The sequence below is a fragment of the Capricornis sumatraensis genome, chromosome 2 (genome assembly GCF_032405125.1).
Source record: "Capricornis sumatraensis isolate serow.1 chromosome 2, serow.2, whole genome shotgun sequence".
Classification (NCBI taxonomy): Eukaryota; Metazoa; Chordata; class Mammalia; order Artiodactyla; family Bovidae; genus Capricornis; species Capricornis sumatraensis.
Genome location: NC_091070.1, coordinates 157,345,300 through 157,372,589, shown reverse-complemented (window position 1 = coordinate 157,372,589; position 27,290 = coordinate 157,345,300). Strand labels below are relative to the sequence as shown.

The following is a 27,290-nucleotide window of genomic DNA, read 5'->3' as shown; positions in this document are numbered from 1 at the left end:
TGCTGCTGAACCTTTCTTATATGGTATCCAATTATTACTCATTTTTTCTCTTTGCATAGAAAACTTCCTCTCCAATTTAGTCTCATAAAGCTACCCACGGCTGTACAGTGAATGTTTATTTTAAGTATATGCATGAGTAGGAGTTTGGTATATATAATTACCCAAGTTAATAGTAATGTTCACTCAATAGATAGTAATTACAAAGTTGGAATTTGACCAGGATGTTCAGGATGACATTCCTACTTTTAGATAGTGAAAACAAGTTCTTCTGTGATCACATTTAATCATAATGTTGAGATTACTCTTATTAAGAATATAAATCTAGATATAGTGTTAGTGAGAGGGTGCTTTCTCAGCTTTTCCTATTGCACTGGTTCAATTCTGGTTCAACTAGCAAATAAATCACACCACCACTCCCTACATTGCTTGTGTTTTCCCTAAAGGCCTCTTCTGATTACCTGCTAGCCTAACTCTGCTTAAGAGTTATAAAATCTGACAAAAATCACAGTTTAAAATTTGCTCCAGGCTAGCCATAAAACATCTCTTTTTCCTGTGTTGTATCTAACTACTATTTCTGAAACACCTTCTTGATAGCCTTTTGCAATCAGAGTATGGAAATTCTCTTTGAATAAAGTTGCTATGGTGACTTATTTCTTTTCCCCAAGAGTTTTCAGTGTTTTCAGATTCAGCCTCATTTGACACTATTAGTTTAGCTCCTTTTTGCCCCTCTCTTTATCTTTCATTAGTGCCAAGTATCGTAATCAGTAAGACTCCATAAAATGAACTGAGTAGAAGCTTGCCCACCTGATCTACGTCCCCCCTTACTATCTGTCTATCTACATCTCCCCTTACTATCTCCTCCTCTCTATCCCAGAGCTTTATCTCACAGTCTTGGGCAGAATGCACCACTGTAGAGGAAAACCAGAAGAAAAAGTGAAAGGCAAGTGGAAGAGAAGAGACGAGAACACAGAAAGTGACAGGGCAGGGCCTGCAGCTAGACTGATGAAAGGGCGTAAGCGAATATGACCGATGAGAGGCAGGGAAAATTCTGGAGAACTCAGAGGATAAAAATTAAATGTGGCTAAATTAATACTTTGAAAGGAAAACTTTTAAAAAGTATGTTCTTCAGAGGGCATTAATTAGGTTTTTATGTCCTGGGAGATTACTTTTGAAAAGGAGATTAGGATGGTGTAGAATTTCAGTCATATGTAAATGACACTTCTAAATGCTCAGACTTCTCTCCAGATTAGTGTGAACCACCACTTTAACCTTATTGACAGTATTTGTTTACTTAGCACTTTTTGCTTCCCTCTGAAGGGAAGGTAAATCTCAGCTCAGCATCTTTTGATTTATTGTAAATCAGCCACAGCTTTATTAATGAGATTTTAACAGATTGCCTTAGTTAAATGTTGATTAGATGAAAGAAAAAAATACATTCACATATATATTAAGTTTGTAGCTTTCAGTATTCTCTTAGTTGGAGATTAGAGAAAGATTCTGTGTGTTTGGAGACTAGCAATAGTAGAGTGTAGGGAATTCCCAGATGGTCTGTGCTCCCAATGCAGGGGGCATGGGTTCGATCCCTGGTTAGGAACTAAGATCCCACATGCTATGCAACACGGCCAAAAAATTAAAAAATTAAAAAAAAAAAAAAGACTGTAGAGAATTTAGTAATGTACCTGAATATGCCTCAGAATGTATTTGGTATAATAAGATTAAAAGTCCTACATTTAGCCTGGGTCTCTTAGTTTTGACCAGCATTGTTCAGCAACCCTTGAGGTTACCCAGGACAATAAAAGGCAAGACTAAGTCAGTGGCCATTGTCGAAAAATGATTTGGAAGTTGAGATTATAATGAATGTAAGCAGGAAAATAAACAGTTGAGAGAGATATATCAACAGAGCTTTGAGATTTTGGAGATTTGAATGTCTGGATCTCAGGGATTTCCTGAGCATTGGACAGAACCTGAAATTCTCAGTGTCCTAGTCTGTTGATCAGTATTATGATGTCAAAGATATCTGTCTGCTCCTCTTTCAAGTCTTCTGGTCCCTGGACCTCTCCAACCTTGTTTAAATTGGACAATAATAGATTAAAGAAATTAGCCAGTGGTATAGAAGGATGCTGCTGCTGCTGCTGCTGCTAAGTCGCTTCAGTCGTGTCCGACTCTGTGCGACCCTATAGACGGAAGCCCACCAGGCTCCTCTATTCCTGGGATTCTCCAGGCAAGAACACTGGAGTGGGTTGCCATTTCCTTCTCCATGCATGAAAGTGAAGTCACTGAGTCATGTCCAACTCTCAGCGACTCCATGGACTGCAGCACACCAGGCTCCTCTGTCCATGGGATTTTCCAGGCAAGAGTACTGGAGTGGGGTGCCATTGCCTTCTCTGATAGAAGGATGATTGGACCCAAAATCGGAGCTATGTGGTTCTTGGACTTCAGTTTCTGTAACATAAAGAGTACAAAATATCCTAGGCCCTTTCTACCTCTAAAATACTGATTCTGCAAACAAGAAAGTTTGAGATCGGTGACAGCAGTGGATGCCTCTTGCCTTGTTCTGTTCTGCCTTCACCAGACTCCCCTGAATCCAATGGAGGCACAGCCCTTTTATTTATTTTATTACTTTCTGTGTTTCTTGGAATGCTTTGGTTCCAGAGTGCTTCAGGCATCACTGTGTGGGCAGATGGAGGAGACTGAGTAGGCGGGGGCATTTCACTCCCACCCCCCATTCTGTTTTATATGTTGGGGTAGCTTGTGTGTGTGTGTGTGTGTGTGTGTATTATCTGTATATGTGATAACATTTATACCACTGTTTTAGTTCAGCATACTTTTTTTTTTTTCCATATCATGAAAGCAATAACTGAGAGAGTATATCCTTGTTAAAGAGCCTCTATAGACCTCAGGCCTCTTTTGCAGGCAGTACAGAACGAGCTTCATGTTGATAAAACCAAGAGCTAGGTCCTGGGTCCACACATGCTAAAGGCTTGCTCCTCAGTGTCACCTGCTGACCTGGCCATACTGTGGAAACTTTTTAGAAGTGCAGAATCTTGGGCCCTACTCCAGACCTGTGGAGTCAGAATCTGCATTTTAACAAGAGATGTTAAAATGCAGATGATTCATTTGCACACTGAGTTTGGGAAGCCCAGTAGCAGTCCAGGTCTCATCCAGCTTCCAGGGCTCTTCACCTCACATTACAGAACACACAGCAGATGGAGTGTGTCTTTAGGAGAATTTAGTTTGATCTTGACCATCCTTTGGAAGGGTGGAGGGAAAAAGGACACTTGCAGTTTATACGTGTCTTTCATCCCAGTGTACTATGATCCTCTAACATTTGGCTTATATAACAGTGTTTTCTTAGGTTTCAGTCTGTCATTCCCTTTCATTTCCCTCTTATACCATCACATCCATTTAAATCTCAGCTTCTGAAGAGCTCAGCTGTAAGTATCTTAAGCACCCTTGAACCACCATCTCCCATTCCTAGTCTCTTTGCCTTGTATTTCTTCCTCATTTGGGACTGAAATACTGAAAATGATTTTCACAGAACCAAAAGCTTGTATAATTTACCATTAAGTAGAAATGATAAAGGTTTTTCATATTCAACATGTAAACTTTTTTAAGGATTCAGTTTATGGATTAAGTAGTATTTTATTTTCTATTTCTTTTTCATTTGCCATTTGATATTTTTATTCTATTTGATATCTTGAAGAACAAATAGGAAAGAACCTGAAATCTCAAGTCACATGTTTATTTGGCTCATTCGTTTTGGTGGGGACAATTTGTAAATATCTGCTGAAATATAATTGTGTATTTTCTAATACAACATAATTTTGTTATCTACATCCAATTTTCAGATTTTAATAATGTGTGTGTATGTGTAAAATAATAATATAGGGTTCTTTTCATTTCCCCTCCAAAAACTCCATTGTTTCTAACTCCGTTGTTAGTATTTGAGTTATAAATTGAGTTATAAATCCTCCTTCCAGAATCTTCCATCTTGCCTTAGTTCACATCCTCCGACATAAGGCTGCTTCCGCAGTTTCCCTACTCTGTTCCTACCAGTGGGCCTTATCCAGGAGCCATCATTCATGGCTATTAATTTATTGACTAACCTGGTAAGAAGTGCTCTGGAATATCACCATGTAACTAACTATTATAAAGTGTAAGTGAAGGACTGATGAATTGTCAGAAGTAGGCGTTTGACAATTCTGTGTCAGGGGCTGAGGTCGCAGCTTACAGGGGCTTTCCCTGCAGAGGGTGGTGGGCCGCCACCACCAGCCATCCCCACACTGTCTCTAGTCTCCAGAAGAGATTCTTAACCACTTGCTGTTGATCCTGCAGAGATTTGATTATCAGAAATTTATATTATTTTTCTTTGAAGAATTATGTATCATAATTCTTATAATTCTGTTTTGTAGCTGGTTTATCAAGTTCTGTATTAACCAGTTCTTGAAACTTTAATATTTATACTTAAATTGTTGTATTAGCTAATATTTTGTATACTTTTAATTCTAGTAGATTAAAATAGTAGTATTTAGATATTTTTAAAAATTTACCTTTTAGCTTTTGTATCAACAAGTTGATGATATCTGCTCAGCCATATGATATCTGCTCTTAGTGGTTTAAAGTCTTCTGATACTCATCTTTTCTTCACTCATTTGGTTTTAGGATTAGTTGATATTTGTTTTATTTGTTAGTCATTATAAATGTGAATTTTTATGAATAACGAGTCTCTAGGAAGAAGAGATTTGCATAGACTATCCCCATATTGAATTGCTACCTGCTTCAGCTTGTGTGTTTGTATACCCTCCCCCCACCATATAAATGTACTCGCTGTACAGTATTGTAAATGGTTGCATTGTGCAATTTTGTTTTCAAGATCCTCTTTCGCTCTTTTCTAAGAGTGGTGACAGTAGCTTCTCTATGATGCATTAGTAATTACAGGTCACACTATGCTTTTCTTAGTTGAAGCCTGTATTTCAAACTCCATAATTGTCAAAGTGGTGTGATCAGCTTTAAATGCCTAAATAAAAAGCATTTTGCTATCACAAAATTTTATTTTCTTTAAATTGTACTTAAGTAATGAGTATGTTCTCCTTTTTTAGGTGCGCTTTGTAAAGAATATAACTTCCTGGAAAGAGATGAAACCAGGGTTTTATCATGGGCACATTTCTTATTTGGATTTTGCAAAGTAAGTTATACCCAAAATTATACACAAAAGAATGCTTTGTACTTTAGCAACCTAAAAAGGGATAAAGTTATTAAATAATTGTGATTTTGATTTTTAGAAGAGTACTGGCTTGTGTTTGCCGCTTTAGATATGGAATTTAAATATACCTTCTAGTGTTTTACTGCCCTCTAGTGTTCATAAATTGATGATTGTCATATTAATTTTAGAAATTTAAGGTAGATAAATTTAGGTAATGCCCTTTAAAGTTATTCATCATTATATTTCTGCTTCATTTGCAATCAAATAACACTATTTTAGGAGAGTTCCAAGTTTTAACCTAGAATCCAGTTGAATTACGGCTTACCACATCATTGACTGAGAACAGAGAAAGCAAAGAAGCCATTATTCACTTATTCATAACCTGAAGTGTCTGCTTCTCAGCCAAGACACACTTCCCCTTTGACTACCTTGTTTTAGCTTTACAATTGAGATATAAAAAGACTTTTTTTTAAAGTAATTTTTCTTTATAGTGATTTGGCTGAAACTGGACATAAATAACTCTAATTTTCCATGTTTTTGGGGAAGCATAGGATCAAGGTATTCCTGTCATAACTCTTTCAAGAAAAGTTAATAAAGTATAGGCCTTTGTACAGTATCCAAGCACTATGTGCCTCCCCCTAGAGTTTGTGCCACAGTAAGTACTAATCAGAAGACTGATTAAAAGGAATATTCTAAATATGTATAGTTTGGTGAATCTATTTAAATATTTTTTTGTAGCACATAGAGTATTATTGTTGGAAAACCTCAAATGCAAATCTTTCCCCTAATAAAACTATTCCAAAAGCATTAAAAATGTTTTTAAATATTATTTTTTGTTATGTGGACCATTTTTAATGTCTTTATTGAACTTGTTAGAGTATTGCATCTGTTTTATTTTTTTGGCTGCGAAGCATGTGGAATCTTGCTTTCCAGATCAGGGATTGAACCCACATTGGAAGGCAAAGTCGTAGCCACTGGACTGACTGCCAGGGAAGTCCCCTACTTTTAAATTGTTTAATCTTAGATGTGTTTGCTCAGTCATTTCTTTAGCAGTCATGACTTCAGAGCAATATATCCCCTTGTATTTGACAACTTCAAAGAGCATTCTGTGTAAAATCCAAAAGTTAAATTGATGTCCCACTATCATTTCAACTTTTCAAATTTGAAAAGAAAAACAGTTGAATGAAATGTTACAGATTCACATTGATAATAAATCTTAACTTTCTTGGAAAGCAAGTAATTGAAAGGAATCTCCCAAATGTTACACACATGAAACAGTATATTCTCTTTTCTAGTTCCTCCTACAGCACTCAGGATCTTTCAGTAAAATATTAGCTTTAAAGTTAGATGTGCATGTTTCTGTAAATTATTCATGCAGCAGTATTGAAAACATTTTATAGGCAGCTTTAAAATAAACTAATTATTTTTCTTTGCAGAGGGACTGAACCAATTTCATAAACTTCATTCATATGCATATTCCCTCAGGGCTGCATTATCTTTCAATTGAATGTTTGTTACCTTTTCACGTAAATGATTTTTTTTCCCCCACACATAGCTTGGCTTCATACTTAAGGTTTTCATTATTAAAATAATATTGAGTACTTTTGCTTTTGGCAAAAGTCTTCGAATGAAGCTCTGGTGTATGCTAGGGTTCTTACAGTTGAAAAAATACAGAGTTCTTGGAAAGATTAATCTCATGTATTAAATACTGATATGAACATTTAAGGATTTGAATATTTTCATAATATGTTTCATTTTATTGGAAGCAAAAACTATTGTGAAAAATTTCGATAGACCTTTACAAGATTTTAAACACATACCTTAAGAAAATCAACTAGAGAAAATGTATTTTGATGTATATAGTCACAAACTATTTTAGATATAACTAGTATCTTTTAAAATGATTTTTAGTTTGACTGTCATACTCACCACAAGTAAGGAAGAGAGGAAAGAAACATCACCTTACCAGTTTTTAAAATACTTTATTCTTTAAAACGTATTCTTGACCGGTGTAGTACCTTGTGGAGTCCATTAAAATACTTGCCTTCAAGAAAAAAGTCAAATTCGATGAAAGAAATATGTAATCACATAGCTTTTCAATTGCCTTAGCAGAAACACTAAAAAGAGTACAAACCCAGGAAACCTAGGCAGTAAGATGGACAAACAAAAATTGAAAAGTGCTTTCTAATTTAGACTGATCACAAGAAGCGCACATTTTATTTTTAAACCCATATCTGCTCAAGCTATATTTTGGTTATGTTTATCTGGTTTTGTTTAGAACTTTAGAATAAGAACAGAAATATCTTGTTGTTATAGTTGTGTTCCTGTCCTGTCTTGTCTTAACCTTATCTCATTCCTTTTTGTCTTAATCCTATTCTTATATTTTTAAGCACATTTCCTAGTTCTTCTTTCCATTTTGCTATTTAGTGTTTAATTACTGTTTTTAATTGGTGGACAAACCATTTTAAAATAATGTAAAATAATTATGAATTTAGAAATTTTCCAGTGGAAAGAAAATTGTATAGATTAAGACATTTTCAAAATGTCCTAGGTTACATACAGGCAGTACAAAGTTGAACAAGTTGGAGTTCTTATTCTCAGTGAGTTCACTGAAGCCCCCTTTTTTTCCCTATAATTATCAGTTCATTTTGGTTCATTATAAACAGTGAAAATATTCAGATTATTCTCTGTTTAAAATTCATACCACTCGTTTATCAGCAATATCTACTACTCCCACTTTGATTTTCTTCATATTTTGCAAAGAAAAATATTTGAACATCTTTCAAAAGCCTTTTTCAGACTATTTTCCTTTATCAAGAATAATGTCCAGCTGAAACTAATGCTGGTTTTGATCAGACGCTGCTGAGAATTTTTTTTTTTTTATGATCTAGCTACCTAGGGTCATATGTCATCATCCGGGCTCAGAAAGATATTTGGACATTTTTTTAAATATAGCAGTCAGTTTTACTCGGGCCCATGTAGGTGTGTGCCGCCTTTGTTGGTCATCCCCAGGAATGAGTATGGGCTGTCATCACCATCATTTTGGTTTCACTGTATCACCCCAGTTGTCTTTTTCACAACAACTGAGATGAATCAGTAAAGAAGCAGGTATGTCAGGATAAGAAACAAATAATTAAATGCTTCACTAGAGGGTAATAAAATGTTAGTATTTTAGGCCAAGAGTTTATAATATATAGATTCTGTGCGATTGTCCCTTTTGCCTTGTATTTCTCTGCTGAACCAGTTGAAGTTTGTACCACTTTCTACATCTTTTAGCAAAGCTGTCACAACACTGTAGAAACATTTAAAAAATTATTTTAATCATTCTAAGTAATATGTGAGAGTTGCCTTTTTACTGCTCTTATATTCTAGCTCTTTCTGTGACATCGATCCTGTAGATGCTAAGAAGAAATCTCTCAGGTCAGCCGTACCATGCCAAGTCACTTCAGTTGTGTTAAACTCTTTGTGACCCTGTAGTCAGATCTGCAGTTAAATCTCCCTTAGTTCCTTCCTAGCTCAGCAGTCTCAGACACGTGACTTTAGATCTTCAGTTTCCCGTTTGTGAAATGAGGATAATTAACTACTTTATGGGTGGTTGTGAGTATTAAAATGTTAAGAAGCAGTTCGTTTGTGACTCACGCAGAGCCATGTTAGCCAGTCCCTTAAAACTCTGACTTTGTTCAGTTACTGTGATGTCTTACTGGTGTTTTCTTCTCCCTTTTTGAGTTTGTGCTGATCCTCCTTATTCCCAACTCCTAATCAGGAATTGCCCAAGATTCTGTCTTTGCCTCCAATATTGTCATTTGAGAAGTTTACCCATTTTTATTTATCAAAGCGTCCAAAGAAGAAACTTCAGAGTCATTTTGAATCACCCTTTTCTTTGCCACACAGGTCTAGCCAGTCACCAAGTCTTTGTGGATGGCTTCATAGTGTCCTGCTTTTGATGCTCATCCAGTTGGGTGCTTGTGTCAGTGGTTAGTTTCTTTCTGGGGAGTAAGGCTGGAGGCAGAACAATTTCTGTCCACCCACCAGTTTCTGGATACTTAGGTTTTTTCCAGCTTTTGCTGATTATGAGTAAAGTTGCCAGAACATTTGCTATAGGTTTTATGTGGACACTGTGTCTTCATTTCTCTTGTGTAAAACCTAGAAGTGAGATTGCTAGATTGTAAGACACTGCTAAGCAATTTTCCCAGTGACTTTATTATTTTGCTGTGTATCCTCACTATCATTTGGTAGTGTTAGATCACCCCTCCTATTTTAAAAAAATTGCCCCATTTTAATAGATGAATGCTCATTTCAAGAAATAGTTATTTAAAAAATCTTTTGTTCTTCATATCATTGTCAGTGGGACCAATAAATACCAGCAGGTTATTCACTATTTTTGAAACAAGACAATGGGAATTTACTGTGGCAGATTTTGGAGGTTTCTAGGAATGCTTTAGGGATAAGAGAGTCCAGAATAAACGGGTACAGTCCTCCCTTGTTATTTACAGTTTCCACATCTGCGAATTCATCTAACTGCAGATCAACTGTGTATCAGTGTCCCTTGTGTGAGACTGCTTCTTAACTTGAAATGTTAAATCTAGTGTGAAGCAGAAATCTCAAAGTGTAATAACTTCATGAAGACTCTTGTTCATCATCTTCTAGTTGTCAAGGTTCCTTTCAAATGTTCTGAGTGTGCACTTTTTCTTTTAACTATTCTTGATGTTCATTCATCTGTCCAGGCTATATAGAGTGTGGGTGTAAAGAAATGTTCCTGGTTTGTCTTCCTTATTGTTATACCATGTATGCTACACATGGACATCCCCAGATGGTCAACACCGAAATCAGATTGATTATATTCTATGCAGCCAAAGATGGAGAAGCTCTACCGGAAGCTGACTGTGGCTCAGATCATGAACTTCTTATAACCAAATTCAGACTCAAATTGAAGAAAGTAGGGAAAACTGCTAGACCATTCAGGTATGACCTAAATCAAATTCCTTATGATTATACAGTGGAAGTGAGAAATAGATTTAAGGGCCTAGATCTGATAGATAGAGTGCCTGATGAACTATGGAATGAGGTTCGTGACATTGTACAGGAGACAGGGATCAAGACCATCCCCATAGAAAAGAAATGCAAAAAAGCAAAATGGCTGTCTGGGGAGGCCTTACAAATAGCTGTGAAAAGAAGAGAGGCGAAAAGCAAAGGAGAAAAGGAAAGATATAAGCATCTGAATGCAGAGTTCCCAAGAATAGCAAGGAGAGATAAGAAAGCCTTCCTCAGCGATCAATGCAAAGAAATAGAGGAAAACAATAGAATGGGAAAGACTAGAGATCTCTTCAAGAAAATTAGAGATACCAAGGGAATATTTCATGCAAAGATGGGCTCGATAAAGGACAGAAATGGTCTGGACCTAACAGAAGCAGAAGATATTAAGAAGAGATGGCAAGAATACATGGAAGAACTGTACAAAAAAGATCTTCACGACCCAGATAATCATGATGATGTGATCACTAATCTAGAGCCAGACATCTTGGAATGTGAAGTCAAGTGGGCCTTAGAAAGCATCACTATGAACAAAGCTAGTGGAGGTGATGGCATTCCAGTTGAGCTGTTTCAAATCCTGAAAGATGATGCTGTGTAAGTGCTGCACTCAATATGCCAGCAAATTTGGAAAACTCAGCAGTGGCCACAGGACTGGAAAAGGTCAGTTTTTATTCCAATTCCAAAGAAAGGTAATGCCAAAGAATGCTCAAACTACTGCACAATTGTACTCATCTCACATGCTAGTAAAGTAATGCTCAAAATTCTCCAAGCCAGGCTTCAGCAATACATGAACCTTGAACTCCCTGATGTTCAAGCTGGTTTTAGAAAAGGCAGAGGAACCAGAAATCAAATTGCCAACATCCACTGGGTCATGGAAAAAGCAAGAGAGTTCCAGAAAAATATCTATTTCTGCTTTCTTGACTATGCCAAAGCCTTTGACTGTGTGGATCACAATAAACTGGAAAATTCTGAAAGAGATGGGAATACCAGACCACCTAACCTGCCTCTTGAGAAATCTGTATGCAGGTCAGGAAGCAACAGTTAGCACTGGACATGGAACAACAGACTGGTTCCAAATAGGAAAAGGAGTACATCAAGGCTGTATATTGTCACCCTGCTTATTTAACTTCTATGCAGAGTACATCATGAAAAACACTGGGCTGGAAGAAGCACAAGCTGGAATCAAGATTGCCGGGAGAAATATCAATAACCTCAGATATGCAGATGACACCACCCTTATGGCAGAAAGTGAAGAGGAACTAAAAAGCCTCTTGATGAAAGTGAAAGAGGAGAGCAAAAAAGTTTGCTTAAAGCTCAACATTCAGAAAACGAAGATCATGGCATCTGGTCCCATCACTTCATGGGAAATAGATGAGGAAAAAGTGGAAACAGTGTCAGACTTTATTTCAGGGGGCTCCAAAATCACTGCAGATAGTGATTGCAGCCATGAGACTAAAAGGCGCTTACTCCTTGGAAGGAAAGTTATGACCAACCTAGATAGCATATTCAAAAGCAGAGACATTACTTTGCCGACTAAGGTCCGTCTAGTCAAGGCTATGGTTTTTTCTGTGGTCATGTATGGATGTGAGAGTTGGACTGTGAAGAAGGCTGAGCGCCGAAGAATTGATGCTTTTGAACTGTGGTGTTGGAGAAGACTCTTGAGAGTCCCTTGGACTGCAAGGAGATCCAACCAGTCCATTGTGAAGGAGATCCACCCTGGGCTTTCTTTGGAAGGAATGATGCTAAAGCTGAAACTCCAGTTCTTTGACCACCTCATGCAAAGAGTTGACTCATTGGAAAAGACTGTGATGCTGGGAGAGATTGGGGTCAGGAGGAGCGGGGGACGACAGAGGATGAGATGGCTGGATGGCATCACTGACTCGATGGACGTGAGTCTGAGTGAACTCTGGGAGATGGTGATGAACAGGGAGGCCTGGCGTGCTGCGATTCATGGGGTCGCCAAGAGTCAGACACGACTGAGCGACTGAACTGAAACTGAACTGTATGCTAATATAGTCAGAATAAGGTTTCTTACCAACTTGCTGCTTAGATTATATTTTTTCCCTTTTGATCATCATTTAACATGACAGATTCTTACGAAATATGTTCTTCTCTTCCTAGAAAGATTACGTTCTCATGGGTCAATAATAGTTAAGTTTCCTGGAGTGAAGATGAGTTTTCCACTGTTCCGTCTGAGCTCTCCTGAGGAATTGCTCAGATGACTGGCCAGGGTTAAAGCTGAGTCTACAACTACAGAATGGGTTTTTCCACTGGTATAAAACTGCCTGGTTGGCCAGAGACGTAAACGTACAAACTTGTTTCCTAACTGGTTGAGCTGAATGGCCCAGTGCTGTTTTATCGTGTCCGTTTTCAGTTATAATTCTTTGCTTCCATGTCTACATGCCCATACTCTCACTTATTAAAATAACTCTTATCCATTTTCAGAATAAGTTCACATAGATTATCTCATTAAGAATTATGTTTCACACAGATAAATGCCACCTAAAGCAATGCCCCAGAAGTCATTTCCCAGACAGCAAGAAGAATTTTGTCAAATGCCATATCCCTCTTTCACTTCTACTTGGTAAGAACCACCATCTGTTCCACATTTCAGGGACTAGGAGAAAAGAGGAGGCATTGGTAGAAGCTGTTCTGGGAGGAGGTAATTCCCAAGGGGATAGCTAGCTCAGGTGGATCAGTGGCTAATAATAGAGATGATAAAGGAGGTGTCCAGGGACTCTCACAATCTAAGAATGGAGTCATTGCCCCACTGTCCTGCCCTTTCCTGTGATAAGACTCTTAGCTCTCTCAATTAAGGTAGCAGGTATGTATCCCTAATGCCTCCCAACCCTCTTCTCACTGGTGAGTACACTGTTCCGCAGAAAGGCCATATTTATAAGTAGCCAATTCACAACAGTTCATTCACCTAATTCTAATATGCAACACCTGTCTGACATCATGCTAAACATTAATGATAAAGCTATGAAGCAGAGAGAAAGTCTTCTTCCCTTATGGAGCTTCTGCTCTGATACCTAATTTGACAATGCCATAATATTTGCAATAATACTGTTTCCTTTTCTAAAAATTGTGAGAAAAATTTTACTGTATTGTTGTTGATTTTATAGGTTTATGAGTTGTTCATTGAAAAAATATACCCCAAGCTCTGATCAACCAATTCACAAATTAATAGAATAATGTTTTACCAGAAAGTTCTCTGTTCAGTCCAGTTCAGTCACTCAATTATGCCCAGCCCTTTGCAACCTCATGGGCTGCAGCATACCAGGCTTCCCTGTCCATCACCAACTCCCAGAGCTTGCTGAAAGTCATGTCCATCAAGTCAGTGATGCCATCCAACTATCTCATCCTCTGTCATCCCCTTTTCCTCCCGCCTTCAATCTTTCCCAGCATCAGGGTCTTTTCAAATGAGTCAGTTCTTCATATCCAGTGGCCAAAGTATTGGAGTTTCAGTTTCAGCATCAGTCCTTCCAATGAATATTTGAGACTGATTTCCTTTAGGATTGACTGGTTTGATCTCCTTGCAGTCCAAGGGACTCTCAAGAGTCTTCTCCAATGCCACAGTTCAAAAAGCATCAATTCTTCCAGAAAAACTGTAACTTTGACTAGATGGACCTTTGTTGGCAATGTAATGTCTGCTTTTTAATATGCTGTCTAGGTTGGTCATAGCTTTTCTTCCAAGGAGCAAGCGTCTTTTAATTTTCATGGCTGCAGTTACCATCTGCAGTGATTTTGGAGCCCAAGAAAATAAAGTCTATCACTGTTTCCATTGTTTACCCATCTATTTGCATGAAGTGATGGGACCAGATACTATGATCTTAGTTTTTTGAATGTTGAGTTTTAAGCCAACTTTTTCACTCTGCTCTTTCACTTTCATCAAGAGGCTCTAAAGTTCTCTGTAGTTTTCGGTATTTCCATATGTACAAAGGATTTTAATGACTTAGACAAATGGCTGTTTGAGAAAAAGGACTGGAATTCAACAGTGTTGACCCCTTTTTACACACAAAGCATTTCTTATAGAATCCAACCTGTTTGTAAATTAGCAATGTCCTGTTCAGTTACTTTTCAATAATTCGGAGGCTGAGAGAAGCAAGTTCTATCTCGGCATCTTACTTTTTTCTCTTCTCTGGTCTCTTTTCACTACTTATTTGCTAAGAATTAGTATAAAATATTTATAGAATGTTTGTGTGTGTGTATAAGACATTGTAACAGGCAAAAGTAAGCGGGAAATGTGAAACTGGTTAGGTTAGGTATGTGCTTTTTCTGTGCCTTTAAAAAAAGATTTTAGTAAGAAGGGAAATTTAAGTTATAAGTCCATGGAGTCCCAAAGAGCTGGCCATGAGTGAGGGACTGGGCATGCACACACATTGTTGATTACAATTACCATGCTGTACATTAGATTCCATATCATGACACTTCTCTGCTGACTCAGGCTCCCTCCTGATGCTTATAGTGCCCTACAAGGCCCACGTGGTCTACACTTCCCCCAATATCACCCCCATTTCTCTCCACTCTTATGCTCTGTCATAACCCCCTTCCTGATGCTGCCTCAGCCATTTTGACCTCCTTGTTGATTCTCAAAAATGCCCAGCACTTAGCTGCTTTAGGGCCTTCCTGCTTGGAAGTCTTATCTTCCTGAAGCACTTTCTCCCAGATATCGACAGGGCTCTCTTCTCATCACATAATCATAGTGCTGTGGTGGTTTAGTCTTGTCCGATTCTTGCAACCCCATGGACTGCAGCCTGCCATGCTTCTCTGTCCATAGGATTCTCCAGGCAAGATAACTGGAGTGGGTTGCCATTTCCTTCTCCAAAGGATCTTCCTGCCCCAGGGATTGAACCAGGATTGAACCTGGATCTCCTGCATTGCAGGCAGATTCTTACTGACTTAGCTATGAGGGAAGCCAAATACAAAAAAAGGTAATGATAGTGCTGCCTCCCTGGAAAACCCTAGTTTGAATTGTACTGTCCCCCCTTCTCCCTGTTCTCTTTCATTGCATCATTTGTCTCCTTAGTATTTTTACCATTAAGATATTTACTTATTTATTAGTTTACATTCTGTCTCTCCCAAGTAGAATGTTAACTTTGGCAAGACGAGGAATTTTGTCTTTTTTTTCCCCCATTATTGTTTTCTTAATATTAAAATAGTTCCTGGCAAGTATTAGATACACAAAAAAGTACTTTTTTGAATGAATTAATAAAAAGAATAGGGAAATGCAAATAGCATTCTAGTTAAGGAAGACAATGAGCAAAGGCGTGTATTGAGAACTAGAAGTATGATATATTGGTGGGAGGGATTGGGGGCAGGAGGAGAAGGGGACGACAGAGGATGAGATGGCTGGATGGCATCACTGACTCGATGGACGTGAGTCTGAGTGAACTCCGGGAGTTGGTGATGGACAGGGAGGCCTGGTGTGCTGCGATTCATGGGGTCACAAAGAGTCGGACACGACTGAGCGACTGAACTGAATTGAACTGAGAAGAGGTGGACCTAATTATAACCGATAGATGATTTCTTATTTGTGGAGAGTTGAAAATAAAGTTGGATCAATAAGGTGGGTCCCAAGACATAAGGCAAGCAGATGTTAACATCCAAGCAAAGGAGTTTGGGTTTGATGTCAACATAAACAGTGGTATCTCAGGTTCCTAAGGAGAATGATCTAATCAGTGGTGTTTTAGGAAATATCAGTTGAAAATTGGCATGAAGGTAAATTGAAAGGGAGAGAGATTGGATGCAAGAAAACTATTATTATTAGTTACAAAGCCACCAATTATCGCAGTACTCTAAGCAAGAGGCCTGAGAAGAGGACAGTTGTGACAGGAAAGAAAGTGATGAAGACAGATCAAATCTGTGGAAAACCTACAAAAGAAAAGTCAGAAGAACTTGGTAATTGTGTTAAAAAATGAAGAATAAAGGAAAGTGCAGAGTTGGGGTAACACTGAAGTTCAAGGTTGAGATAAGTGAGGATATGAGAACAGGAACCAGCGAGACAATTCTAGGGTCTACAAGGAATGCGAAAGTAAACATCTTCTGTGTTCCATCAACTCTCTTCATTCCCTAAGGAATGAATAATGCTGAGGACTTAATGTCTTTCACTTCTATCTAGTTTTTAAAATTAGCACCACAGAGGGTAAGCTCAAATGGTCACTTGTATGGATTTCTGCTGTGTCCATAAATAACAGTTACCTAGTTTGGTGGGCCAGCAATGAGAACTCACTGCTCTATAAAATTGAAATGTTTTATGTAATTCTTGCTAATAAAATTTAAGACTATCTGTCATTCAATTTTCTCCCCTCTCCTGTATCTTCATTTGTGATTTTAAAATTCTTACTACTTTATTGTAAGATGAATAGTCATGAAATATTTCTGAATCTCCACATACTCTATTTAAATTAATTCATATTTTTTCCATACAGAATTAATACCTCAAACTTATAATTTCAGGACATCCCAGACAGAATGAAAGTGTTGATTTCACCATTTAAATTTTATTCTGTTTCAGATTTGGAGTGAAGAAAAAGCCTATTTACATTAATGTCATAAGGGATCCTATTGAGAGGCTAGTTTCTTACTATTACTTTCTGAGATTTGGAGATGATTATAGACCAGGATTAAGAAGACGAAAACAAGGAGACAAAAAGGTAGTATTTTAGCTTCGGAATTTTTATAAAGATAATTTATGAATTGCATGCAATGAACAGTGAATGCTTTTGAAATTTATTAGTAATTGTAAATATATTACTTGCTTATTGTGGAACATTTCAAAAGAACCAAAAAAAGTATAAAGAAGCAAAAATAAAACTATTTTGGAGTGTATATTTTGTCCTTTTAGAAAGTATTTTACTTTTGTTTCAGAGCTGAATATTTGTTTTATTATAGTCCTATTAACAGTTTTCTGTGAGCTTACTATAGCTGTTCATGAATATGACATATTTGATATATACTTTGATTCTCTAAATCTTGATGTTAGAAGTTGACACTGATTTGTGTTCATCTGTTTGGGGACCCTGTTTTGTTAAAATAGCTATTTTTTTCAGGCAAGATGAAAACTGTAGCTCAACAGAGTTCTTACTTAGCAGGTTCAGATTTGAGTTGTCTTCTATTGAAGTGACTCCTCCAGAGCAGCCCCAGACTTGCTTTCCTAAGAAACCAAACTCTGTCACTTTTTTGGTGGAACACCCTTGTTAGGACCACCCTGCTCACAGGGTTGCCCACCACATGGGAGATGCAGTCTGACAGAGCCTGCAACCACCCTCTCCTGCCTCATCTTCTCCCCTGAAGCGCCCAGTGCCTCAGCGTGAAATGTCACATTCCTCCAAATGTATTAATCCTTTTATACTTTTTGCACACGTTTTGTTCCCTGTGTTTAGAATGTATCTCCTTCACTCTGGAAAACTCTTTGTCCACCTTTAAGATCCAGCTCAAGTGTAACCTCTTTCATAAAGTCTTTTCTAACAGATAGCCACGTCCTTTTTAAAGCTCCCAGAGCACTCCATCGGAGAAGGCAATGGCACCCCACTCCAGTACTCTTGCCTGGAAAATCCCATGGACAGAGGAGCCTGGTAGGCTGCAGTCCATGGGGTCGCTAAGAGTCGGACATGACTGAGCGACCTCACTTTCACTTTTCACTTTGATGCATTGGAGAAGGAAATGGCAACCCACTCCAGTGTTCTTGCCTGGAGGATCCCAGGGACGGGGGAGCCTGGTGGGCTGCCATCTATGGGGTCACACAGAGTCAGACATGACTGAAGCGACTTAGCAGCAGCAGCAGAGCACTCCATTCATGTCACTATTTTTTAAATATTTATTTTGTGATACTTGAATTATTCGTTTACATATATGTCTTCTCCAGAATGCTGTGAACTTCCAGAAGCAGAAACTACTTCATTCACCTTTGTTGACACCACATCTACTATGGTGCTTAGGTCGTCTGTAAACACTTAGCAAGTGGCTCAGTGAGGGAATTCTGCACCTTTTAAACCTAGTGTTGCATAGCAGTGATGCTGGATACTTGATGTATTCTAGTAATTAACATCCAACAATTAATGTTTTCCTAAGTTAGCAGTGCCCTCTGTTGCATAAGAAGGCAGTGGAATTTTTTTGTTTTATATTTACCTTTTCTTTTTTAGAATTTGCTATTTCTTTCCTTGGTCTCAAAGCTTTAGGCAGAAGGTACTTATCCAAACAGTACCCTTTTTTTCCAATGGACACTGGAAAAAAAAAAAAAAATCTCTTACTGTTATTTAATCTCTCTAGAAAAAATATATACTTATGTTACTAGGGAAAGTCTGCACAACTTTGTAAACTCTAATAATATAACTCTTTTGTGACCTAGTACTTCAAAATTTATCAGTAGTTATTTCTAAATTCACTTCAATGCCAACTGCTTCGTTTTTTTTTTAATTTTAGCCCCATCATTTATACTAGCTCTTACTCAGTAATTGTCAGTATCCATCTCCCTCCTTCAACTAAAGGAATGTTAATGTTGGTAAGGAAAAGATTCACAGTCACATAGGTTCCTACATCCACCATTTGTCATGTCAGCTCTGGATACCATGGTTTTGTGGTTGCTATCCTATTTCATTTGGGGAATTAGGTAATAATACTACTTAATATAGCCAACAATAATAGCTCACATCTATTGAGTGCTTATTGTATATCAAGCTCTTTTTTAAGCCACATACCATGTATCATTTCAGGTGGTCCATACAATAATTTTATGGGGTAGTTGCTGTTTTTTCTCCATACCTTTTAAACATTAGAGCAGTAGGGCCTACAGATGCAGATAGGCTTTTATCTAAGCAGAAATCAAGGGGGAGCTCACTCTCAACTTCCAATTTCCTGTAGAAAATGTGAAGCAAGATATTTGTAGAAAAGGGTTTGAATGTAAATGCCATCACTACCAAGCATCAAATTTTGTGTAATTATTGACCTTCAATTATAGGAATTACATATTTAAACTAATAATCTAAATAATCTAGTTGTTTAAGTGAAGAAGGTGATTATATCTTTGTTTCTCTAGTATGCTGAACTGAGTTTTGTGGGAGAGGAAGAGATCTGGACTAGAGTGTTTTTATTTCATTTGTTAGTTTTTATTTTGTATTTTAAGACCTTGAAGTTTTATCAGAGTAAAACATTTATATATAGAAAATTTCATTTCTGAAATGTGGCCCAAATGTTTAGGAGAAGGCTGATAGATGTTAGCAAACCAATGGGAAGATTCTGGTGGCCAGCATTTGAGTGACTGTCAACGTCTGTGATGTGATGTGAGTAGAGAAGCCCAAGGGCTAGCGTCACTGTTGGAGTCGGTGATGCAGTTCATCTTGATTAAGACCTCGGCGGATTTACTCTCGTTTTACATAGTAAAGATGGTTTTGAGTTGTGTTACCTTGATTTCTCTCACTTGGTTTACTTTTTTCATCACATATTTATAAAGAAATAGCAGAGGGACTTACCTTGCAATCCAGTGGTATGTGGATTCAACACCTGGTTAGGGAACTGAGATCCCACACACGCTGTGGCTTAAAAAATAAATGAATGATAGAAGAAATAGGACTTGTGTTGTACACTAAGATCTGGCACACTCATGTATGTTCACCAATTTCTGATTGTTTATAGTTACTTTTTTAATATATCTTCCTTGTTATTGGCCTTCTTTGTGTTGTTTCTTTTAAGTGGGTAGGAGTGAAACACCTCTGCCAAGTGATAAGAAGGAACTATAAAGGAGGCAAAACCCAAACTACTTTTCCACTTTTATGTTGTCTAATAAAATGTGTGGTAGGTGAATTAGGGTAAATGCTAAGCTTTTAAAACAAAGAAATTCAGATGTTTAGATAGATTTTTTTCTGTCATACATAAAGCCTAAAGGTGAGGGGCCCAGGATCTTAGAGCAGCTTAGCTCTGCACTGTCATTCAAGGAGTGAGGTTCCTGCCATATTGTTACTCTGCTGCCCTTCAGGGGCTTGCCCTTATGTGCTTGGTTAAATTGGGGGTCACCACAGCATCTGCCTTCTAGCTCGTGGGAAGGAGGAAAGTAGAGGCCCACCAGTTTCCTTTTAACTAAGTGACCCAGAACTTGCTCACATTACTTCTGCCCCCAGCTGACTGGCAAAACTTAGTCATATGGCTTTAGGAGAAGTTAAACATTGTGACTGAAAAAAGGGAAGAGTGGATTTTGGTGGTAAATCTGTCTCCCAGAGTTAGCTAGCAGATTTTAAAATGAAGTGAAGTGAAGTCGCTCAGTCGTGTCCAACTCTTTGCAACCCCATGGACTGTAGCCTACCAGGCTCCTCCGTCCATGGGATTTTCCAGGCAAGAATACTGGAGTGGGTTGCCATTTCCTTCTCCAGGAGATCTTCCTGATCCAGGGATTGAACCCCGGTCTCCTGCATTGTAGGCAGACGCTTTACCGGCTGAGCCACAAGGGAAACTTTTTAGCAGATTTTAAGCTACTGGCCAAAAGTAAACTTGATTCTTCATCAGCACATTTGCTTTGTCTGAAAAACAAATACTTTCAGCAGTTTAGAACACAGGAAGTAGGAGTTGGCTAACTTGAGAACTTGGATTAAAATAGCAGTCCCACATACTTACTCATTAATCAGTTTTGATTCTAACAGTGGATATTTAAATTCCCAAATTTGTCTATATAGTGACTCTCTGGAAACTTTTAATACTGCAACGTCTTTTAATACCCTAATTTATTACATTTAAATAAAATCTTTCTAATGTCTTTGAATTTTACACACACAAAATGGTGGTACAGTTTGTGAGTTCACCCATAATCACCTTAGTAATTCATTTCTTTTTTTATATGAGACTATTCAGACAGAGGTATAATGAAGCAGAGCACCTCTTCTGAGTTTCAGAGGCACCATACTATGATTTGGGATTCATTTAAAATTGAATAGGCATGGAATCAGAAACCTTCTGATATATCACCACTTGGTTTATTGGAACCTGGAACATGGTAGAGATAGATACATAGGTTTTGTTTTTATGAGCTACAAGTTGGCATAAAGGATAATAAAACCACTTTTTAGAAAGTGACTTAGACCAGCAAATTTAAATAGACCATCTGGTAAATTTCAGAAATAATATGATAGCCATGGAAATGGGGTTGATTGAGTCTTAAATATAAAACTGAGATGTTTTCATTTAAAAAAATACAGTGATGGTGTGTGTGTGTGTGTGTGTGTGTGTGTGTGTGTGTGTATGGGGGAAGGGAAATCCTAAGATAATTTTGGAGAACTTTAAGGAACCATCAGAATGCTTTATGAAAAAATGTTACCACCCGTCTTCATCTCAACCAGAATTGTGCCTTTAAACCTCATGCAAAATCTCCGAAGTGCAGTCTTCCCCAGCCATTTACAAATATTGATTGTGCAAACAACTAGTGTAACAATATATTGTATGCTATGGAGGACACAAATCCATACTGCATGATCCCTCCAGGAAGTTTTTCTGTAGTTTGGAAGAGTGAACATAATATTTTTTTTTCAAAGTACATGAAACAAGTTCTTTAGATAAAGATGTCTATATAGATGTACATACCTGATCCTAATAGTTGATGCTATTACAAGGCAGTATATAATTAACTTACATGAGTTTAAAAGAATGAGTGACCTGAGGCCAGAGTAGTTATTGGAAAGATAGCGTGTTGTATATATTAGATTAGTAGAGGAAAGCACTTTCAGAGGAAGAAAATGTATTTAGCAAACATATATAGATCTGCAGGAACATATGACTTGCTTGAGAAATTGTAGAACAGGTTAATCTGGTAAAGAAGTTATACATAGGGATAAGACTAGCACATTGAAGTCAGAGTATGAAGCACTCTTTAAAGCCAGGATAAAGAGTTTGTGTCTTCTTTCTTTGAATATATTAGAAGCTGTTGACGTTTTCTGAGTAGAAGATGTAAAAGTGACTACTTAGACTATCTGGTGGTCTAAGAGCAGATTGAAGGAAGAGAGGAAACAGAACCTGATTAGAAAGTGATTGTAAGGATGGAGAAATGGCATTGTGAGATCCTGATGAAAGTATGATTGGGAGGAAAAAAAAGATGGAAAGACATTACCTCAAGAAAGTTACGTGAAGTAGAGGAAAAATTAAGAAATGTTCTGAGATCTTGAGTCTGAATTACAAGGGGCAATGTTGTCGTATTGCCAGAAATACAAAATACGAGGTAATACTGGCAACTCAATGAAAAGGCACCTTAGGTATCAGAAAGTATGTAAGAAGTGATTCATCTAGGGGTACAGATTTGGAAAGCTTCTGCCTGGAAATCATAAAGTATTCCAAGGAAGTGTGAATAAGCTAAGGAAGGGTGTGGGTAAGAAAAGACATCTGAATTTCCATACTTGGTAAAGGACCAAAACATGCCTTAAAAGAAGATAATGATAGTACTTTCAGAAAGGTACAGAGAAGCAACAAAAAACCCAAAAGGGCAGTGTTCAAAGAAATAGACAAATGCTATGGAGGTCAAGGAGAATAAGAACCAATACAGCATTGTATTTGACTGTTAGGGAGGACAGGTGGGGAGAGAGACAGACAGACATGGATACATCCCATTTATTGAATGGTTATAATGAGCCAGCCAGTCTTTGTGGTAGATTGTTTTACATCCATCATTTTATTTCTTCTTCAAAATAAGACTATGTCCTTGGTTTTTAGATGAGGAGACGAACACAAAACTTAAGTTTTCTGGTTCAAAATTCAAGCCCAAGTCATAAAACTTTTTCCTATATCATGGTAAAGGCCATCTGTAAAAGAAATGGGCAAGTCAATTGCGGACTGTAGTTTGCTGTTGCCTCTTAAATGTTGCCAGAATAAAGATAATTATCCCACTATTTCTCTATTCATAGTCAGATCTAAGGATTTGGCGTCCTATTCTGAATAGAGTTTTGGTTGAAAGGGACCTTTGAATTTATCTAACTTTATATGAAATGTATTAGAAAGTGAGGTTTAGAGGCCGTAATGACTTACTCAAGATAAGGTCAAAGCTGGTTCTGGAAACTCAGAAGTCTGGACTCCGGATGCATTCTCTTTCTACTCTTTCATACTCTCCTCTCAGAAGTAACAGGTGGTATTTATAGACAACTACTGCAACAGCCTGAGCTCCCAAGTTTGGCATCATAACATCATTTCAGATAGATAAAGCCTACTGTGAAAATGGCTGTGACAGATAGTAGTAAGTTCTCAAGAAAGTGAAGCTGATTTAATTTTAGACCCATAACCCGTGAGTCTCTTTCCCTTTTCATTAGTTTGTATGTGTGCTCAGTCATGTCCAGCTCTTTGCAACCACCTGGACTGTAGCCCACCAAGCTCCTCTTGTCCAGGCAAGAATACTGGAGTGGGTTGCCATTTCTTACCCCAAGGGATCTTCCTGACCCAGAGATCAAACCCACGTCTTTTGCGTTTTGGGAAGCCCTTTAATTAATTTAGTCAGATGCATTTGGAGAGGGGGCCATATCAGTCGTAAGTATCTGGGGTTACTTTTGCTTGTACAATGATGTTTTTGTTCGTTTTAATGAGGAAAGAGGGAAAGACTTAAGTGTAGTTCTACTTTATATTATTTTCAAATAATTATTTCCTGAAGAGTATCTTGAGGCTTATTTAATTTACTTTGGTAAGGGGATAGAAAATATAAATACACAGATTCAACATAAACCAGTACTTAATTTCAAGGACAAGTTATCTGAGGATGTTCCATTCTTATGGTAAAAGAATTCTTAGAAACATTGGTGTGAAACAAAAATATGAGAAAAGCCATATTTAACTTTGCTCAGTGTCTCAAGTATGTTTTGTAAGCTATCACTTTAAGTCACTATCTCATCCAGCTCTGCTGCCATTGATTTAATAACTTACCACATTAAGATAATTGATAGGTGAAGCTCGGGTTTATGGCTCACATGTTCTGCTCTGTATTTTTTCCAGACCTTTGATGAATGTGTAGCCGAGGGAGGCTCAGACTGTGCTCCAGAGAAGCTCTGGCTTCAAATCCCCTTCTTCTGTGGCCACAGCTCGGAATGCTGGTAGGGAGATAAAGTTAGCGTTAATCGATAATCTACTTATTTTTCTCCATAATCTGTATTTCACAAAGGTGCGTGCATTAATCAAGGGCTCAGTGTAAGGAAGTTCATGAAAGACCAGACCAAAAATAACATGTAATTAAGTAATAACCTAGTTTTTTAGTTACCTTAAAAAGATTCTTCATGTATAAGATGCTTGCCATGATTTCTCAGATGCTGGTTTTTAAAGATTTTTGGTATTATGTATATTGCTATATTCTAGCAGTGTTCTTAATTAGAAGTCAGGAGTCCTTTCATAAACATCGTTTTCTCCTAAGCTTGTTGTTTTAGCCACCCATTTTAGATCAAGAAGAGGCTTAGTGGGTAAATTATTTACCTGGTTTTACTGTTAAACTGATTTGACTTTGTGAGAAGCCAAGGTAAAATAAAAATGTTTTATCTTTAATAGAGTTGATTTCTTCAGGATGTGCTGAGTTTTCAGTTTATAAAAATAATGGTATGTATTTATTTGTTCTAGTCCATCATTTTAATAGGAAAAGTAGAAAAACAAGAAACACTTGCAGTTAGTGTCTTCCTTAAAACCATGAGAGACGCAAGGAATGCCTTCTGTTCTTTCCATCATCATTTGAAATGTAGCGTTCGGTCACTGTGAACCTTAAGGTCTTACTCAGTATCAACACATAATAGAGTTGACCCTTTGAACAACACAGGTTTGAACTTTGAGGGCCCACTTAAGCACAGATTTTTTTTTTTTAATATGTGTTACAGTAGTGCATGATCTGTAGTCCTGCACTACTGAATCCTTACATATAAAGCTGGGGATATGGAGGGCTGACTGTAAGTTATACACAGACTTTCAAATGGGGAGTGGGGGATTGGGTCTGATTGGCACCCATAAACCCTCTTGTTCAAAGGTCAACCATAATAATATAAGAAGACTTGGATGCTTCGAAAGAATGTCTTCTCAATTTTTAATCATTTCCTTACAACAGGAATCAGCAAATTACAACCTGGACACCAAATTTGGCCCAATACCTGTTTTTATAAATAGTTTTTTTGAAAGACAACCATATCTATTTGTTTATTGTCTGTGGCTGTTTTCACACTGCAGAAGCAGAATTAGGTAATTGTGACCAAGACCATATGGCCTGTGCAGCCATCTTGGGGTTTACTCTCTGGCTCTTCATAGGAAAAGCTTGCCACCCCCACCTTAGAACAATAATATATTTTTCTGTTGGGTGTTACTGAGATTTTAATTGAACTTCTTTAGGGACCTTAGAAATCAGCTTGTTTACTTCTCCAACCAGCCACAGTCCCTTAGCTGTGCAGTGTGGAATCTTAGTTCCACAGCCAGGGATTAAACCTTTGCCCTGGCCAGAGAAAGAACAGAGTCCTAGCTGGACCTCAAGGGAATTCACAAGTGTTAGTATTTTTTTGTTGTTTTTTTTTCCTGGCTGTATCCTGTGGCTTGGGGAATCTTAGTTGCCCAACCAGGGATCAAATCTGTGCCCCCTGCAGTGGAAATGTGGAGTCTTATCCACTGGATCACCAGAGAAGTCCCCACCCCAGCTTTTTAATGGCTGAGAAAACAAGTTTAGAAGGGTGAAAGACACTCGCTCAATATCATACTACTTAAAGGCAGAGCTTGGAATCAGGATTAGGAAATGTCAATGCTGAAAAGAATCCAAAGGCATAGTTTATTTAGGGCCAAATTGCTATTAACAGTCAGCAGCTGACAATGTAAACATTAAAAGATCCGTAGCAGAGCCATTTCTTAAAAAAACATAAATTCACAAATTAAATGAAGATAACCACTACACAAAATTGCTTAGACCTTCCTAGAGAGCTCTTAAAATGAGTGAAGTTTAGAGTACAGTTGACCCTTGAGCAAGGCAGGGGTTAATTCCAGTATAACTTACAGTTGGCCTTTTGTATTCATGATTCCTTGGATCTGCAAATTCAACCAACCATGGTTCATGTGGTATTATAATATCTACTATTGAAAGATGTTTGCATATAAGTGAACCTGTGCAGGTCAAACCCATGTTGTTCAAGTGTCAACTGTAAACAAAGATTAGATGCACTCATACCTAAATCAGATAGGAGGATACATAAATATACATATTTTTTAACTGTTAATATTGTGTCGCCTAGTAAAATTTGAATTAGCCCTGCATGGTTCAGCAGAAATTGGAGACAGAGGCAAAGGAAATTAAGAACAGGTGTACCTCCCGAGGGACATTAATAAAAGGGCATTAAGGCTTTGAATGAACACATGTTTATCTGTTTTTTCCATAATATACAGTGTCAAAGTCATCAAAAATACTTAGCAGATTTTACAAACAGGCTTTTTATTCTTTTTCTTTGGTTTTAGGAATGTGGGAAGCAGGTGGGCTATGGATCAAGCCAAGTATAACCTAATTAATGAATACTTTCTGGTGGGAGTAACTGAAGAGCTTGAAGACTTTATCATGTTACTGGAGGCAGCTCTACCCCGGTTCTTCAGGGGTGCTGCAGAACTGTATCGTACAGGTGTGTAAAGGATGGTTTTTGTTTTTGTTTTTTTTAAGCTGACTTTAACTTTGCCACTTGCAAAATATGTATTATTTGAAATCTGTTGAGTAAAACTCCAGAAAGGCAGGTATATTGTCCATTTCTCCTCACCATTTTCAATACAGAACACTACATGGCACGCAGATGGTGTTCACTAAATATCTTTTGAATGAATAAATGTGCATGAGATGATAATTAAAAGGCGTTGTGGGTATAGTGGAAAGATACAGACTATAGTGCCAGCCTTAGAAATTGTGTGATACTCAGTAATGATGGCCGTGCATTCCACCCTTTAGACGTGTCTGGTGCCATTTAGGTAGGGGCAGGATCGGAAGACTGAATCATGTTGGTAATGAACCTGTGCTCTTGTCTGTTATAATGCTCCTAAAAGTATGTTTCAGTAGCCTTGACGGTATTAAAAATCTGAAGGTGACTGTGCTGGTCCAGTCTAATCCTGATTT

The 27,290-nt window shown here is 37.7% G+C and overlaps 1 protein-coding gene across 1 annotated transcript in view; it reads left to right on the top strand.

The window, feature by feature from the left end:
• The window catches only part of HS2ST1 (heparan sulfate 2-O-sulfotransferase 1), a 180,079-nt gene extending 155,796 nt beyond the window's left edge, over window positions 1–24,283 (top strand). The window contains exons 3-5 of the mRNA XM_068965421.1: window positions 5,100–5,185; window positions 16,752–16,890; window positions 24,182–24,283. Of these exons, the coding sequence (XP_068821522.1) occupies window positions 5,100–5,185; window positions 16,752–16,890; window positions 24,182–24,283 (327 nt within the window). The remainder of the gene's footprint in view (window positions 1–5,099; window positions 5,186–16,751; window positions 16,891–24,181) is intronic.
• The last annotated feature ends 3,007 nt before the right edge of the window (window positions 24,284–27,290 follow it).